The sequence below is a fragment of the Nothoprocta perdicaria genome, unplaced genomic scaffold, assembly GCF_003342845.1.
Source record: "Nothoprocta perdicaria isolate Ctin4 unplaced genomic scaffold, notPer1 scaffold_56, whole genome shotgun sequence".
NCBI lineage: Eukaryota > Metazoa > Chordata > Aves > Tinamiformes > Tinamidae > Nothoprocta > Nothoprocta perdicaria.
The window spans coordinates 2,750,786-2,768,888 of NW_020455821.1; the positions used below are offsets into that span (position 1 = coordinate 2,750,786).

General features: G+C 37.2%; 1 protein-coding gene across 3 annotated transcripts in view; it reads left to right on the forward strand.

The window, feature by feature from the left end:
- Positions 1 to 292: 292 nt before the first annotated feature.
- Positions 293 to 18,103, forward strand: part of KLC1 (kinesin light chain 1) — a 45,554-nt gene continuing 27,743 nt past the window's right edge. For 2 of the 3 annotated variants that reach the window (XM_026048633.1, XM_026048634.1), the window contains exons 1-2: positions 13,775 to 14,036; positions 16,344 to 16,574. In XM_026048633.1, the coding sequence (XP_025904418.1) occupies positions 13,776 to 14,036; positions 16,344 to 16,574 (492 nt within the window). In that variant the 5' untranslated portion in view covers position 13,775. Of the gene's footprint in view, positions 386 to 13,774; positions 14,037 to 16,343; positions 16,575 to 18,103 lie in introns of those variants that run through there. The other variant, XM_026048632.1, reaches the window with a different exon arrangement.

Consider the following 18,103-nt stretch of genomic DNA (forward strand, 5'->3'; position numbering starts at 1 on the left):
TTCTCTCCCCGCGATTCCGAAAGAAAGGAGGAAAAAAAAAAAAGGGAAGAAAATCCCTTTTCCTTCCGCCCGCCCCTCGCTGACATCCCTGTGCGCAGCTGTCAGCGCCCGCGCCTCGGGGCTGGGCCCGGCGCCGAGCGCCGCGGGGGCGGGCCCGCCAGCGCATCCGGACGGGCCGCGCTGCCCAGCGGCTTCCTCTCCTCCATCTCCTTCTCTCCCCGCGATTCCGAAAGAAAGGAGGAAAAAAAAAAAAGGGAAGAAAATCCCTTTTCCTTCCGCCCGCCCCTCGCTGACATCCCTGTGCGGCCGCCTCCTCTCCGCCCCCGCGGGGCCGGGGCCGCCTGCGCGAGCGCTGCGCACATCGCCCGAGCCGCAGCACCGAGCGGTGAGTGCGGGCGCGCCGGGGCTGACRGCGGCGGCGGGGGCGGCGGCCGCGGGGCTTCTCCTCTCCGCGCCCGCCCGCCCTCACGCGAGCAACAAAAGGCTGCGCCGGGCCGCCCTGCGGCTCCGCTGACAGCCGGGCCCCGTCCTGTGCATTGGGAATTTTTTAATTTTATTTTTTTTTTGTTGGGTGGRAGGGATGGGGATGTTTTTCCGCGTTTTGCCCGAAACGCTGTTAGTTGCGATCATGGAGGAGGAGGAGGGGGACACCCCGCAGCCCCGGCGGGGATGGCGGTGGCCTCGCTTTGTCCCCGCTCTGGCGGCCGGCCGCGCCGCAGCCCGGCCGGGCGCCGCCCAGGGAGGGCACCCGGCCCGGGGGGGGCCGCCCGGCTCGGCCGCGGCCCCGTTTTCACACCGGGTTCCCTGCGCTCGAGCCCAGGCTGGGATGGCGAGTTGGGCAACACGCCTCGGGGTTTGCGCTGACACCGGGCTTATATATCGCAGGGCACCAAGCCGTTCTCAGACCGGGCCTTGGCCCGGGAGGTGTCCRCAGTTGCAGAATAACGAAGGAGAACGTAGGTTACGCACACCTAATTCCCGCAAAATAACCTTAATGCATAACTGATGTTGTTGACGCCTGTCATTTAGGCGGATGGTAATTAGAAGGACCTCCCCAAATATTTTCTCTTCCTGGCTTTATGTTTTTCGATATTGTTAGGTAGCAAAATGTCTGGTAAGTAGGTCTGTCTAGGAGTTGTGTAGAGTCACAAAAAAAGGACTTCTTGATTCTTTAACAAATGCTTTGTTCTAAGGGTATTGGAGCATGTTTTAATGATCAAAGCAGCATCACCTGGATTCATGCTACTAACTGGCTTTTTAAAGACACTAAATCAGTTATGATTTTTTTCCATTAATCATTTCCCCTAGTGTTTATAACTTAAATGTATCAATGTTATTAAATATGAATTTGGAACCAGAATATGGAATTGAAAAGTAAAGCCAATCAGAAAAAAAAGACAGCTTCTTTTTAAAATTTTCTTTGAACTGTAGAGAAGTAAGAAAATGTTAATTGTGGAATAAAATGCTTTCACACTTAAACATAAAACAATATTAAATGAGAACTTTTAAAATACAATTGTAGAATTCTTGCCGTTGGCAGAATCTGCAGTAACAATTACTCTGGGAAATGATTGTCTCTTTTGCTTCCTCTTTTGGATTTGCACTTCACTAAAATAGGAACTTACACCCAAAGGGTGTGCATTGGAAAGTTAAAAAGGAACCTTCAAGATTTTGACAGTTAAGCATTTGAATTTAAAAAAAAATCTTTTTTTTTTTTTCAATTCAGTATTGATTTTTGAACTCTTTTGGAAAACAGCATTATTTTAATTGATTTTGAATCCCCAAGCTTCAGTGAAACGTGATAGAGGATAATATAACCCTGGGATTATAGCTATAATTGGAAGTAACACATTCAGCATTTACTGGCAGCAACAAGAAAACCGATCCATTTGATGATTCTGAGCACAAAGCCTTGTATTTTGTAAGCCAATTGAACATTTTCTTTTCTTTTTTTTTTTGTGAGCACATGGTTTGTTAGGGGCATTTCCACTAGAAATGTGGAGATTTCTGTTTGGATAATGCTTTTTATGTTATGCAGAACCATGTGGGGAAATGCAGAGAATAAAAATTGTCAGCTCTTCGGAGTCATGCAAGAATGCAGTATCACTTCTGCATCATGTTGCAGTTAAAGTTTGGCAACCCTTCTGTTGCCAAAGGGTGGTGATGATGGGATTAAGCATCCGTTAATGAGAATTCTAACAGGAATTGGATTTAAGTGCCATTCATTTTTTCCTCATTAAAAAAAAATCTATCATATGTAATTAAAAATAAGAGAAGAGTTATGCCTACTCCCCAAACTGTGTTAAAATGATCTCATTTACTGTTTATCAAATTACTATTAGATGCTAAAGTGGTCCATTAATAGAAAATATTTTTCTTAAAAAATATATTTGATGAAAGAATTGTGTACTGAATTGCAGATTAATTTTGCTGGAAACCGGAATAGGTTCTATTGAATGCTTTCTGGCAAGAATCAAAAATAATGCTGTATAGACCTGCATGTGATTTAAGGCCAGTTGCTGCTTACTTTCTTTATGGGGAACTTTTGTGATGGTACCATAAAAACCCTCACTTGTGTGCTGTTTTTAAACCTTATACCCATCTCTCTATATACTTCTCTATATATGCTTGTATGTATGTATACACACATATGTACATGTTATTTAGTTGTGAGTTTGAGGAAATACTGTATCTTCATATTCAGTTCCAAGTCCATTTAATGCAGCTGTTGTTTCTCTTGAGACGTGTGGACTTCTGCAGTTTCCCTTCCATCTCTTCTGCTTGGCATCTGTGTCCGATAAATGAAGTTGAGTTTATTCTAGGATTCACAACATATCTTCAGATGCATAGCTTATGATTATTTTAAAATCTCATCAACTTTACAAATAATTACAAAAACAATGTTTAAGAGGAGTGGAAACAAACAAGTTAAGCCAAGTTCATCAATGAGCATAGTGTATTCTGTACTTTATTTTAAAAAGTCATGGTGACGGTGAGGAAAGCAAGCATACTAAAGCAATTTATATAGACAACCTTTTTAGTCTGTCTACCTCAAGATAATGTTAATTATGACGCATCTTACAAAAATGAGATGTGATCAATTCTTTTGTCAATGCAGTTGTCATTTAGTACAACCCAATGAATCATTTTCGCTGTTTGATCAGAGCATTTTACTTATTTTGACCAAATTTCAAAAAAGTTTCTTTTTTGTATGTTAACTCTCACTTTGTTCAATAAAAGAGCTTTGAGCATAACATGTTCAATAGATGACTTTATTGGTACCAAGTACCAGTCAAAGACAGATTTTTCATTTTCAGAAGTTGATGCTTGTTTTCAGCATAGAGCCTTGTAACAGTCATATCCTGAATCACATAGAGCTTCAGGTATTTTTGAGGTACTGAGGTTTTCCCATTAATTTCTTGGGTGAAATGTTATCCCTTTCTGATAGCAGGCTGTAGAAGTAAGTGCAGTGTCTTTGAAAAGCTTAATCAGCAACCAGAATCAATAAATGTCTGACCAGGAGAAGGTGCACTTAGGATAGCTTGCATTTGCTGAGATGTTTTTGCTGTCATCACTCATGGGATTTGAGTCAGGCACTTTGTTAGAGGATAAAGTCAGAATTATGGATCTTCTTAGTGGTAGAGGAATTATTGCCACAARGCCTTGTGTGGGGGTGTTTTGCAGGCGAAGATGACGTTGTGCTTGTTTTGTATTTTTATGTGTGTRCTAGACAGTTGATAAAATTAGTAATGACAGCCTATAGGAGATAGGCAAGCATGAGGACTCAGAATGTGTGCTTTTAGGAGCCACGGGATATCTGGGACTGTGAACAAAAAGCTGCTTTTCAGAAGGCAAGTGATAAAGCACTGTTTTTGCTAAGGATTTGAATTTTCCTCATATGTTATAAAAAAAAATTAAATCTCAAATACTTGGTACAGGTTTTTCTGGATTCAGTCAGCTGAGAAAACAGATGCAAGTAATAGTATCTGTGTGTTGACTTAGTCATTATGTTGTCTCTTTGAATGCAGCTTGTCTTCCATGAACTGTTATTTAACTCTTATCACTGCAGTATGAAACAATCTTTACCCCGGAAGCTGTGTTTTGACATGCAATGGAATTGATTATTTTTTCCAATTTTTATTGATCTTCCTTCTTGCTGGAAGTTAGGAAGACCTAATAATGTGTATGGGCCGGTGATAGCACTTGATCGTGCGATCGCCTATTCCAAATAGGCTTTCTGCCTTTGTCTACTTGCACAGTCTTTTTCACATGTTTCTCAATGCAGCACTTTTACTGGTAAAAGAGATATTTTGTGGTTAGCCTTACAAGAGAGCCATTTCCTAGCTTGGTTCCTTTGTAAATATCTGCTATAAAACCTACTTTTTATGTTAAGATATTGTTCCTGACATTACACAAGAACTATAACTGATTTAATAGAATTGTAAAGTTAATTTAGCAAAGGATGTAACTAGTCTAGTCAGTAATACCCATTTCTGTAGACATTGATCAGATTGGGGTGGTATTTTCTATATGCTTTTAACCTCGTATATGTGTGCACTTCAGAAAGGAACACTTTAAAAGGTAATTCTGCACCAAGTGACATTAGTTGAGATAAAATAAAACTTTTTTTTTTTTTGCTAGTAGTTTGTACCTGCTTTTTTTTCATATTGTGTTTTACGTATATTTCAGGAAACTACTATAGTTATATGCAGAATCAGTTGTCTTTAGCCAAATCTTTATCCAAAGAATGACTCCTCACCTCTTGGGAAATGATAGTCCTGTTTGCATATCTTAATTCTTTGTGTTTTTGCACTATAAACACTGATTTCATGTTAGCARTACAAGATGTAAGAAATAGTTCACTATCTCTTTAACAGAAAATTATTACTAGTATTTTGTAGGAGTCTAATAATGTTCTTTGAAACAGTACAAGTTGTTAACAGAACATTAAGATGACTTGCAGTGTGCTGTTATTTGTGTGTGCCACTCTGCAGCGTGGAGGGTAGTGATTGGAAACAWCTGAGGGATTTCAGCAACTTCATCCTGGCAGTGTAACTTGCAAGTTTGCTGCCTGGCAGCTGGCAGTAGCTTGAATGATTTGCAAAGCATTTGCTCTGGTTTGTGGACTAGCAGGAGAAAAGGTGGGGTCTCCGTTGAGGGTGGTTTTATTTTTTTGTTTTGTTTGTCTTTCCTTGAATAGAGTATTATACTTACGGTTGAGGGGATGTTTATGAATGTGCCTTTATCAAACAATGTCAAACTGAATGATGTATAAAAGTTATAGTTATATCTTTCTTTTCCAGCTTGAGTAGCTTTCATTTSAGACAGATGGTAGTTACTCTTATCCGTCTTTATTCACCATGTGTGGGTCTTGCCATACTCTGAGCTCTGTTGTTTCTTTTGTTCATATGATTAAACTGCGTGTCCGTTCCCCACCTCCATGATGTTTTGAGGGAGAAAGGTTGGTTAAAATCATAAAGTCCACTGAAATCAGGATGTCTGTTTCTGGCTCAGAATTCCTCTGCGTGGAGGATCCAGGAATGCTTTATCATTTGTATTCAGCATTCTTCTGGATGTGCTCTGATTACATTCGGCATAATGGACCTAGCTGTAGTGAAGTATGGAGGGCTACAGGAGGTCTATTATGCTAGCACAGAGTGACCCGAAGGTCTTTCTGGAGGAGCAACTGAATGAATCATCAGGAAGATGCGGTGATTTTGAGGAGTGGGGTGTATTGGGTGGGTTTGGTGTGCGAGTCTGATTGCTTTGTTAAGGCAAAATTCTGTTTAACAAAGAGAATGTGAGGAAACTGTTCTTTAGTGCTCTATTCTCAGCGCTTTCTGCAGCACAGGATACTAGTGCTTACCAGGTGTTTCTGGTCAATTTAGAAATCATGCAGRGAAGACAGATAAGGTCTTTTTTTATGGTGCTGATGCATGTTTTAGCCATGTGTCCTCATTTTTCAAAGATTTATCTGTCCCTTGCWTGTATGAAGAGCAAGAGGCGTCCCAGGGTGACTTTGACTAAATGTCCCAGTAATTTGCTGTTACTTAATCACATTTCCTTCCCCKTGTTCAGAAAACAGATAAAGGCTGATTCATGATTGGATTAGATTGCTCTGCTTTTAGGTCTTATTCAGTTAATATAATTTCTCTGACTGTTTTTATACATTCTCTAAAATCCGCATGAAACATAAAATTTTAACTGAAAATATTACTATAAGAATAAAAGTAACTTTTTTTTTTCTGGGAAGAACCCATGCATAGTGCAGGCAGAGAGCAAAGATGTGCAGCATATGTTTAAAAACAGCAGTCAGTGGAGTTTGAATTACTGTGTCTGGTTCTATCTTGTTTTCGACTCATTTTTTTTGATCCTTACCCAGTTGTTGTGCCAGCAAATGGCCTGGAAATGTGCGGACTGATTTGAGGAGGATGGGGAGAAGTCCAGCTACGCATGCAGCAATATTAGAATGTGCATGATAATGTTGCTTATAGTGTCAAAAAAATGTTTTGGGGAATACTTGTTTATACTGCTCTGAGTAAAGGGATGCTTTATAATAAAGCGTACCCGAGTGATACGGGTGTAGGCTTCATGACTTCTAAGTGTTCTAAGTTATGGAGTGCTTAACGTTCCCAACCTTGTAACAAAGTGAGCCTCTGTCGTGATGTATCACGTACACAGTGAATGATGTAAGGCTATTTTAGATGATTGCATCATTTGYTACACTTACTGTGAGATGAAATCTGCAGGGTATAAAAGGTATTCTGTTTGCTAAGTGGAGATTGTCATTGAAAGTCTTAGTTTTGGTGCAGTATTTAATAGGATAAAAATAATGCTCAATATTAATTGCAGAATCAGAACTATTAGTTGTGCAGCCTGTTTTCTGTAGTTATCTTGGAGGAATTTGGTTAATGTTTTTATTTTTTTAATAAAAGGACAGGAAGAGGAAAGTCTCTCTTCCCTAAAGCTTGAAGGCAGGGATKTATCTTACTAAATGTACCATTAGTGTATCTTGCTAAGGTAACTGTTATTTACAAAGGTAAATTATTAAGTGGCTTCAAAAGCAGATTTAAGTATTTTTTTAAAATTTGAAAGCTGGTCTTTCCTGAAGCCCTGTTAATGAATGTTCCTTTTATAGATGAAGAAGGAATTACTGTTTTTCTTATTTTGGTACAAACACCCTCAAGTACATAAGAGTAATAYAACCTATATTCAATGTAAATAGAGCCAATGCAGAAAACTTTGCTGACAGTGATAGGAGGCAAGATATGTTCCTCTGCACACTGTTTGCATGCATTCTTTTAAAGGTTTTGGGTATGCCRTGAAAAAGTAGATTTCATTATGATGTATAGCTCTGATATTAGGAAGTGGAAACTGATGTGTTCTTTAATGTTGTATGGAAATGTTGTATGATTTGATGGGAACACTCYTGTGCTTTCACATAAGTGCTCTTTAGAATTAAGCTAAACTGTTGACATAGCTACTTTGAATTATTGATAAAGGTATTCATGTCCCAAAGATAACAATAAAGTGTAGAAGACTAGAGTCAAGTTAAAAAAGTAGATGTTTTGCCTTAACTACTAGCTACTTAAAATTGCAAGATAATGTGTCTTTAAGAGTATTTGGTTATAACTCTGCCTCTACTCCAACTCTGAAGAGCCTTTTTCACCACCTGTATTTCTTCTATGAGAAAAAAGTCTTACCAGGCAAGACTAAAGATTCACTGAAAGCATGAGTGCACAGGTTGATAAGTGCATGAAGAGCCACATGACATTTCCATTTTAAAAATGTAGATTCATAGAGCCATGAGAGTAAAAAGTGCAGGGTTTGATAATGAAGATGGATTTGTAGCTCAAACTGTCTTGACTATATTTATTTAAAAATATAGTCTTTTCAATCCGTCTAAAATACATAATGTATGGAACATGTCTTTATAACTACAAAATACTAAAACAGTTACCTGTTTTTTTCTTGATTCATATTGCAAGCATTTTAATTTTTAATGACTAAATGTAACTTAATGTAACCATAGGGTAASTAAGCTTTCCAATGTATTTAGAATAATTTATTCTGCTTTTATGTAATTATTCTGAACACTCATGATAATTTCATTAAAATGGAATGTTTTTAACCTACAGTTGTCACAGTGAGGTGTGTTTTGTAGTTCTAAGCACAAGGCAAATCCCATGTTGTGCCAGTTTTTTTTCGCAGACAGGCAGAATGTTCTGCTTCCTGAAGGGCTGCTCGTGACTGTTATTTCTAGTGCTCCCAGGAAATGAAGAATGTCCTAGTTTTGGAGAAGGGTGACGTAGTATTTGCTGTTGACAGGGGCATGAGACTGAGACTTGGTATCATGAGCATCTACACCTGTCTTTGAAAACTGCATGGACTTACCTAACAAATAGGCATTAGAGCTCATTGCTCAGGACTGCCAAACAGTGAAAGAGATCTGTGTACTGTTTTGTTATTTCAGAAAAGTATGTCAATGCTACTGCAATAAGTATATTGTTTTAAATATAGGGTAAGAAAGKTGTGTACCAGCAGCCTGTAATGTAGTAGCCATAGGGACCTTTCGTGAAGGGAGTCCTTTTGGAGTCCTGTAGACCCCAGTTTGGTCTCCTCTGCCACATTAGAATGTGCACTTGTCCACCCTGCCACCTGTTCCAGCTTTGCTAATCTCTGGTATGATTGCAAATGAATAGAAAGGTCTTATTTTCATCCAGCTTAATTTGAAACCTGAGATGGGTAAAAGGATTTGGGAATGTATACAGAGAATATTTTTCTTCTTCTCTTTCGTTTCCCCCTCCGTGCTGCCTTGCATGTGTGTGCACATGGACTGATTGTAGGATCTAAACAGATGTCACTTTTTGAAGGCCCTCAGTGATCTTAGAATATGACCCTGCTCAGTGCTCTATGACTCTGTTCAGAGTATATTTAGTACTCTAGTAAGGTAAAATATAGTGAGTGAGATACCCAAGAAAGGGAAGACTTCCCTCTTACACAATTCTTRCACAACTGATGGCAGAATTACTCATATTTAGGGGAAATGGCCACATTATCTGAGGATCTCTTTTTCTGAAACAAGGTGTAAGGAAGAATTACAAAATGGGAGTTGACCATGGTCTTGGCCATGCAGCATGATAGCTGCATCACCAAATATGATTGAATATAAAAGAATGTTTGGAAGTTCTGTGTTGGCAGGTCATTGGAATTTTTTTGCAGTTAAAAGGGTATAGACTTAGCTACACTAAAGTGATTAAAATGATAGTTAAAAATATGTCTGTTTTAAGTACAAAAGGATGTATGCTAGAATAAGTTTTCCCTTAATAGAATGGCTTGTATATATTTTACTATATTTTACTAACCTACTTTTTTTAAAATATCTTCCTAAGAGCCTGAAGAGTTCCCTGAAAAGTGTGATTTTACAGATGGTTAAAAGATTCCAAACATATATCAAAGCAAATTAACAGTTAACTTAACAATGTTCTTCAGCTAAACCAGTAACCTCTTCACTTAAAATTAGTTTAATATAGTGGATAGGCTTAGTGAAAGCCCATGGGTGTTCCTTGAAGTGATGTGGTATTTTCTTAGGACATATGTGATTGACGTTAAATAATGACAAATAATTTTTTTTGTATTATTTATCTTGTATATCCTTATTTTAAACCAGCTTGTAGGGCAGAGTTACATATTTAGGGTTTAGGAAGGAGTAAGTCTAGTGGCTAGTTGTTTCTCAAATAATTTGTGTTCTAAAGGACTTCTCAGTGCATGAAGTTGATTGCTAGTTGTATGCAACTCAATCATCTATGTGCTTTGGATGAATATTTAGGRTCTCTGATAGATGCTGCTCTTTGTTCTCATTAGCTGGGTTATTTTTAAGGTAGCTTGTGTTTTTTTGTCCTAGACTGTTAAGACAGTTTCTAAGATTGTATATTTGGAAACTTGAGGCAGGACAGAAATGCAGCACTTTTCTGTCTGTAGAAGTGGGTCAGTGAGAATACCTCCCAGCTGACCCCCACTGGTATGATGCTTCCAGGTGCCCTTCAAGATTTTCTGTTCTACAGGCACGTGTGTGAACCCAGAAATTATGTGGTGAAGAGGAAGAARCAGCATGACAGTGCAACCATGGTGCTAGATATGCCAGAGAAAAAGAATTGGCCCTTCAACACCTGCTTAGCAGCTGTATAGCTGCTCTGTTCCAAGCTTGCTTTTACTATAGTGTCAGAGGTTAATATATTGGAATAAAATTCCTGAATATTAGCAACTATTACAAATAAAAGGAGCAAAGTAAATTAAAAGACTGATTAAAAATTTATTATATATTGCGGTATGGTTTATAGTAGTAGAACTAGCCTCATAGTGAAGCAGGCATCCTTGAATTCTTAGGTATTTTTTAATTTTCTTTGAAATTTTTACATTTCTGAGTGTAAACCATAACTGTATGTTCAAACTGAAATGCTTCTTATCTGGGTCCTTTTACAAATACCCTTCWAAGTATACAAGAGACATTCTTGGGTGATTCATTCTCACCATTTCTGACTAGAGTGTGTCGCTGTGAGTTGCCTTGTTAGGAAGAGGTGGGTTGATTTAGTGTTTGACATCCCTCACGGATGGTTAAGGGACATTTTGACATCTCTCACAAACGGTTAAGGGACATGAGTAGTGGTTTCATCTCTTTAGTGCCCTAGTGACTCTCCAAGTGAACCCTCCTTTGTTGCAATTCTCTTTTTAAGCCTGGAAAGCCTGCAGAGTTTTGGGGCTTGTCTGAGAAGGTAGTCTTCTCCTTTATGAAGAACAGCAGCTAAAGCAGTTGGTAATTTTTCAGRACTGTGCATTCCAAGATGTAATCAACAATGTTTGGATTTGAGYAGGGATTTAAGGACTTTTAAGTTGTAGCTAATACAAACTAAAGTATGTGCATGCAAGATTTAGGGAGCAAGTTTTCTCACGTAACTAAGGACAATTATTACAGAGCAGTGAATTGGACATTGAATTAAAAAAAATAGCATTTAAATCTATAATTCATTCTCTATAGCAGGTGAAATTGGCAGTGTAGTGGACAGTATGTTGATGTCGGGATAGAAGCAACAGGAATTTGTAAAGCCTTTTTGACTCTAAAGCCTCCTGTAAGGATGAACAGGAAGAAAGAACTACCTGCTCTAGAAGGTGAAAACAGAAAATCTCAGAGGGGGCTTGTCTGTTTTCTTTGTATGGATGCATTCCCTACCTCCCTTATTTTTATTTTTTTTTTTAGTTTTTTCCCCTTCCCCCTTTGTAAGATTCTCAGCTTCAGACTATTCAAAATAAATCATAATATAATGTATTTGAATGTGATCTTCTTTGATAAATTGGAATGCCTTTTTGTGAAATATAATAAACATGCAAATAGCATGAAGATATGGTGCTACTCTTAAAAGATATTATAGATATTAATCTTATTCTAAAGATAGTCAGATCTGATAGTTGTCTTCCAGTTTTTAAATTATTCTAAGTAATTCATTTTTCTATCAGTCATAGTTTTACAAAAGTCTAAACAAAATTTTCTGTGTTTTAAAAGGCCATTTAAATGGACGTCTAAGGATACTTTTGTAGAAGGGTTTATTGCTTTTTTTTTTTTTTTTTTTTTGTCAGTGAGGGAGATTTTTCACTAAGGGAGAATTTTGTCCCTTCAAGTTACCTATAACTTTTGAATTGACACACATACTTGCCCTCTCTATTTTTCATCATTAATGATTTTCCCCAGAGATTACAAAACATTGAAACAAGCAGAAAAAACATAAGACAGGAATGAATGATCACATCCTTTGGAAAGCTTCAGACATGTACAAAAACTATGGCTATTTAAAAGTCAGATTTCTCTAAACTTCTCTAATACGAAGTGAAATCTTCTATTCTTCAGATGTCCTCTGCTGTTTTAATTTTCTTTTGATCAAAGGGTCAATGCTTTGAATTCAGAATGGAAATTGTTAGTTTAATGACATGAAAGCAAGTCATTATAATTAGGGGTGAGCTATATGCTCAAGTTGAGATAACTCATAGCAATTTCCTCAATGATTGTACTTGTCAGAAGTATTTATGTACAGATTGGATTTATCTGCAAATTTGACTTGAATTGGTACAGAGATTTTTTTTWAATTATTTTTAGAACAGTTTTAGTACGCATCTGAACACTCCTGGATTAGCTGTGGATGTGAATACAGTATTTTTTTAATATTAAAATATGACAAGTCCAAGTTTGCTACATAGCCAGGTTGCCTCTGTTTTCAGACAACAGATTATTGCAAGGTAAACTGAAGTAGAATACAGCTCCATGGTTATAAATGGATGTGCTTTTTTTTCTGCCTTCTTTTTCTCATTTACATTGTGGGAAGCCACAGCAGAAGATAATTTGAGTGTGTATAAACAGTGAGCTGCCTCTTTTTATAGGCAGACAAATGCATGTGTGTCTGTCAGACTGGGGTAAGCGTTCACCCTTAGGTTATTGGGAAGTAGTGCGTGTGTGGATGCTTGCTCATGTGACAGATTCCTACAGCACTCCTACTGTGGTCTAGTGCAGTTCAGCTAATTGACTTTAAATGTTATTTTATCAAGGCTTCCCCAMGGTGTCTGTAGCATAGAGAAGTTGTAATTTATGGCTTTTGAAAAAATCTTGACTGTTTTATAGTCCCTTCATTCTAATTTATATTTCCTGATACACTTGAAGATGTTTATATCTTAACCATGAAGGAGTAATTTGTCTCATTCATCTCTCTTTTTTTTTTTTTTTTTTTTTTTTTTTTCTTTTTTTGGCTGTTGTTTGTTATAAAGATTTTTTTCTGATAGCGTTGCGAAAAATACTTTGGTTTCTGGGTCATCTCTCTCTCTGTCCACATTGTTAGACTGGTTTGTCCCTTAAGTTACAGGACATACTATGGTAATTACCTGAGTTTTTAAGCATCTTTTTGGTCTTTCTTTACATTTGGTGTAGCGATGTTTACAAGTGCTCAGAAATGTACTAGCCTTGAGGTACCACATGAACTACTGACAGAATTACACAGTGAAATGTTTCTTGTGAGGACTGTGTTATACAAATATTTTTTTCCCAGAATTTCTTGCAGCTTCATCAAAATAGCTAGATCTAGATAAGTAGGCAGTTGAACATCTGTATGTAGCTTGGCTTGCAGTAGTGTGATCTTAGGGAAAAGTTATTATTTTAAAAATATATAGGTATGATACTTTTCCTAGCCCCTGGAAAAAGGTGAACATAATATTTGCCTCTTACTGGAAAAGGATGAAGTGTTTTCTTTTTGTTGATTGATCTCCMTTTACCTTTTATAGAGGGTTAGATAGTATTTCTTCAAGATAAACTCCTCTTTGGTGAATGTTTGAAGAAAGCTGTAGAACAGTGGCAACTGCAGAYGTTTCTTACATACCCACACTGCTATATTAGCTTCTGCATCAAGCCAGGATCCTGAAGATGGAGAGCTCAATTTTCCAAGTTCTTGGATGCTCCTTAAAAATAATTCTGCCATTTTGTAGTATATTTTATTTTTAGTTGTTGTTTGCCTTATGAATATTAATGTTAACCCTGTAAATAGAAGCTGGAAAGCTTGAAACACTCTTAAGGCCGGGGTTTAAAGTATTGYCAAAGTTGTGCAGAAGTGCCATTATATTCTTGATATAAAATTCAAATTCACATATTTGAATAACTCATTAAAGGACAGTTTTATTACATTATTGAATATTCTTTATTTTATTTTGATTTTTGGTTAACTAATGTACTCTTTCATTTCAGAATGTATGAAAACATGTCCACAATGGTGTACCTAAAGGAAGAGAAGTTGGAGAAGCTCACACAGGATGAAATCATTGCCAAAACTAAGCAAGTTATTAATGGACTAGAGGCACTGAAGAATGAACACAATTCAATTTTACAGAGCTTACTTGAAACACTGAAATGTTTGAAGAAAGATGATGAAACCAATCTGGTTGAAGAAAAATCAAACATGATTCGAAAGTCCCTGGAGATGTTGGAACTTGGGCTTAGTGAAGCACAGGTAAAACTGGAGTAGAAATAAAGCATTTCAGGTTTTGACTAAAATTTTGATATTAAATATTTAAAAAAGGAAACTCYTTATTTGACCTCTAATTAGAAACTTTAAACAGAAGTCAATGCTCAAGTGCTGATATTAACCTTACTAAGTGTTAAACATGAGCTGAGACATTTATATTATTATCATATGTTAAGGAGGAAGACTACAGTGATGAAACAGAAGTAAATACTAGCTGTTACAGAACTAATTGTGGCATAAGGTATTAAAGCATTGAAGTCCAAAATTGATCTCTYTTTGACTTCAGTGGGAAATTTACTGCTTTTTGGTTAGGTTTTTCCACATCATTAGTTGGGTCATGCCTGAGAGGTTCAGAAATTAGGCAGTATCAGCAAACTTAAAAATATTCTTTGGAAGGTTAAGGGTTGAATACAGAGCCCCAAAACACTTCCATTGATGTTCCAAAGAGAAAGAAGGGATATATGATACTTGCCATGGAAGCATGGAATTGAAACTATCCAATCCCTGGCCATCATGGTATGGAGTGTCAGGCTTTAGTGCATAAAAACTTTGATCCCATGTGTAGAATGGATGGACTTTTACATGGTATTGAGACTCTGAAAAGCTAGTTTTGATTTCTGACTCTCTCAGATTAATTAGTTTCAGTTTCAAATGTTATTGCCCTGTCTGCCAGTCTGGTGTTCTATAAACTGTGGCACCTGAGGATGCAAAACGTCTGCACGTGCAGCCTTTGTTCGGAAAGCAATTACACTTGGAGCAATGGCTTGTCAGACCCGAAAAGCCCAGTGTTCCTATGTGCTTTGGGATGTCACAGTGTGATCTCTCATTTCTCTTGTTGTATTATAYACTCAGATATGGCAATATTTTCATGAATGCTTGTAGAGATGATAACCTCATCATGTTACTGTCATGAAGATGAAAGTAGCTTTGCTAAACAAGTATCGAACTTTGCTTTCAGGTAACTCTAGAGTAAGTTTACAAAGGGTTTTTGTTTGCCATTGTAGTTTATACATTGGAATTTGACTGTATTGATGATACTATTAAAGATCATGCTATCGCAAGTTCCTTAAACATATTTTCTCATGTTAAAAATGTATTAGTTAGAAGAGGCCAACTAATTTAAATAATTAACAGCTTTAAATATGTAAAAAGAGATAAGTCTAGAAATTTGGACTGATGTTACAAATTTATCCCTGAAGTTTGATCTTACCTTTATAGAAAAAGTAGTTTGTGAATTAACACTTGAAAATGTTAATTTTCAGTTTAAAATAYACATGCTTCAACAGAATATTCAGTTTAAAAGAAATAATTATGTTTAAATCAAACACAAAATAAAGAGACAAGTTGCTAATAAYTCAGGGATGTCAAACACTTCTACACATTATCTGTAGTGATTTCTGCAATCACCAGTGGCCCAGGCTTGTRGGGCGTGCTTTCTAGGATTGTTCTTCAGGTAATCAATGGGAGGTTAGCATGAACAGGGAAGGCAGAATATATTCTGYATGTAGTATTGGGCTTTCACTTAACAAACTCCTTTTGTGGGTAATAATGCTTAACATTTAAGAAGAGAAGGGGGAGAAAAAAAAAAAMGAATGCTTTTGTGGCGATTCTATTTTTGTCCTTAATATGGCTTCACATACAGACACATCGATTGTCTTTACATTTGAATTTGTGGTATGTRTATGTAAGGTGCTTAAATTCAATTCAGTTCCATGTTTAGATTTAAATAGTGTAACTGTGTCTTTGAAGTATTATTGTATTATTGTTATGCTGAGGAGCTGATCCTTATAARCCGCAAACATGCATATGGATCCTCCTCCATCTCAAAATTGCTGAAGTAGAGCTATCATTTAGTTCTTACAGGGAAGGTTATCTTTACAATTCTTGTAATTTGTTAAAAATACACTTAATCGGTTTGTATTAGTAGAACAAAAATTTCTGTTTCAGCAATCTAGGTTCTAGTTTGTCTATTTTTATACATGTTAATAATGCATATAATATTTAAGGCTTTCTAAAGCAGTTTGGCCAGACTTTGACTTCAAAAGATGCATCACAAAAAGCAGTCATTAATAAAGAATTCCTGTAGGCTCATTCTGATGGAGCAAATGGTAAATATCRTCAGGTACAGGGAAGATGAACACCAAATAGATGCATAAGAAAAGGTAAAATATAAAAGGTAAAATCTGAACCAAACTTTACAGCTGACAGAGGTTCTCTATATAAAAACCTTTTGTTGTTAAATAAGGACTGCATTTAGAGGACAGATGTCAAATGATATTTTCTGCTTTTTAGGTAATGATGGCATTGTCAAATCACTTAAATGCAGTGGAATCAGAGAAGCAGAAATTGCGTGCCCAGGTTCGACGGTTATGCCAGGAAAATCAGTGGCTGCGGGATGAACTAGCCAATACACAACAAAAACTACAGAAAAGTGAGCAATCTGTGGCTCAACTGGAGGAAGAAAAGAAACATCTAGAATTCATGAACCAGTTAAAAAAATATGACGATGATATTTCACCATCAGTAAGTAGCTGTTCAGTAAAAAGCAGCTTGTATTTGGATGTGTGTTGTAACATGCCTACTTACCAAGAAATTTTGCAAGTGCAAGTTTGTATTTGTGTGTGTATAGATATATAAATTTGTCTGCAACATAAAAATAACTAAATAACTACTACTAAAATTTTTACCTTCTACCAATGTTACAGGTCACAGAAAGAATCTGGCAGATTAGGTTCTTTATTTACTTAGACTCTACTGCATGTAGATGATGATATAGTAGATATGAGCGCAAAAAAATGCTAAATAGTCATCATTAACTTARGGTCCTATTAGCTGAAGAACTGAACTTGAAACCAAATATTTTCTTCTGTATATCTTTTGTTGTTCAGTGGCAGTATTGTACAGGACCACTGTTTTGACTGCAGGAAAAATACTTATTTTTGGGCCAATGAAACAGTGTCTAGTCTCAGTATCTGTTGAGAGCGTACACTAGGATAAAAGGTCTTTGAATCTGGTTTCTTGACCATTATGATCATCKGCGTCTTTTCAGTTGGTGGTAATTACATATATTTTTAATTTTTAAAATTTAATTTTTGAAAATGGATACAATTGTAATTTACAGAAGTAACTAAATAATACTTCTCATTTGTTCTTCATCTTTTTATTTTGTTTCTTAATATAGATGATATTGCAGAGAAAGATCTTATTTGGTATGTTCTGATCTTCTCAGTCATGTCTTCRAGAGAACAGTTTTTTGTAACAAAGTATCTCAGTGTCATAATGAGGGAAAACACATGCATTTTAGTCATCCCTAACCAACTACTGGACYAAATGCTTTCTAACATAGCGTGAGTTCTTTTTAGTTAGTTGTATGCAGATTTTTTCCGTGCTGCTTCTGTCATGGAAGGAGTGGTGGGCRGGCGGGGGGGTAAGTGACAAAATGCACTTCACTCGTATGAAAGAAATACTAATAGGATTTATTAATATGGACAGTGATTTCATGAGATTCTGTAGCAAGGTCACTTATTATTTACTGCATGGAGGTTTAAGATAATACACGGTTATCAAGGACACCCTCCTGTTGAGTCATGAGGTTCAGATTGGACCCACTTGCTTTCCAAACTCCTTCTGAGAGAAGTCTGGGTGCAGCTGAATCCAATCCTAGTCCCAGACCTTGTCAACAGTTTATGACTAAGGATTTTTGTGCACAGTTACAAAGTAAAGTTTAAAGAGAGTGTGTTATGTTCACTTACCATGAATCTGTTGCGGAAAGCTCGAGGAGTAACCTTGAGGGGCGTCCCTGCTTGAGGGGAGATCCTGATGTGCAGCCCRCTGCCATGCAAGGAGAGCTCCAGAGGCTCCTGGGCTGTCCGTGTATTTATGGGATAAGAAGATTGACTTATAGTCATTCTTTCACTTGAAAGGACCTTGGCTAGTGTAGCAGCCTTGTCTCCCCATCGGGATGCAGCCATCAGGACTGCTGTATTGATGTCTGAGCGGGAGAAGAAGTCAGGATGGTGGCGCCTACCAGGATTAGAGAAATCACTGGTRGT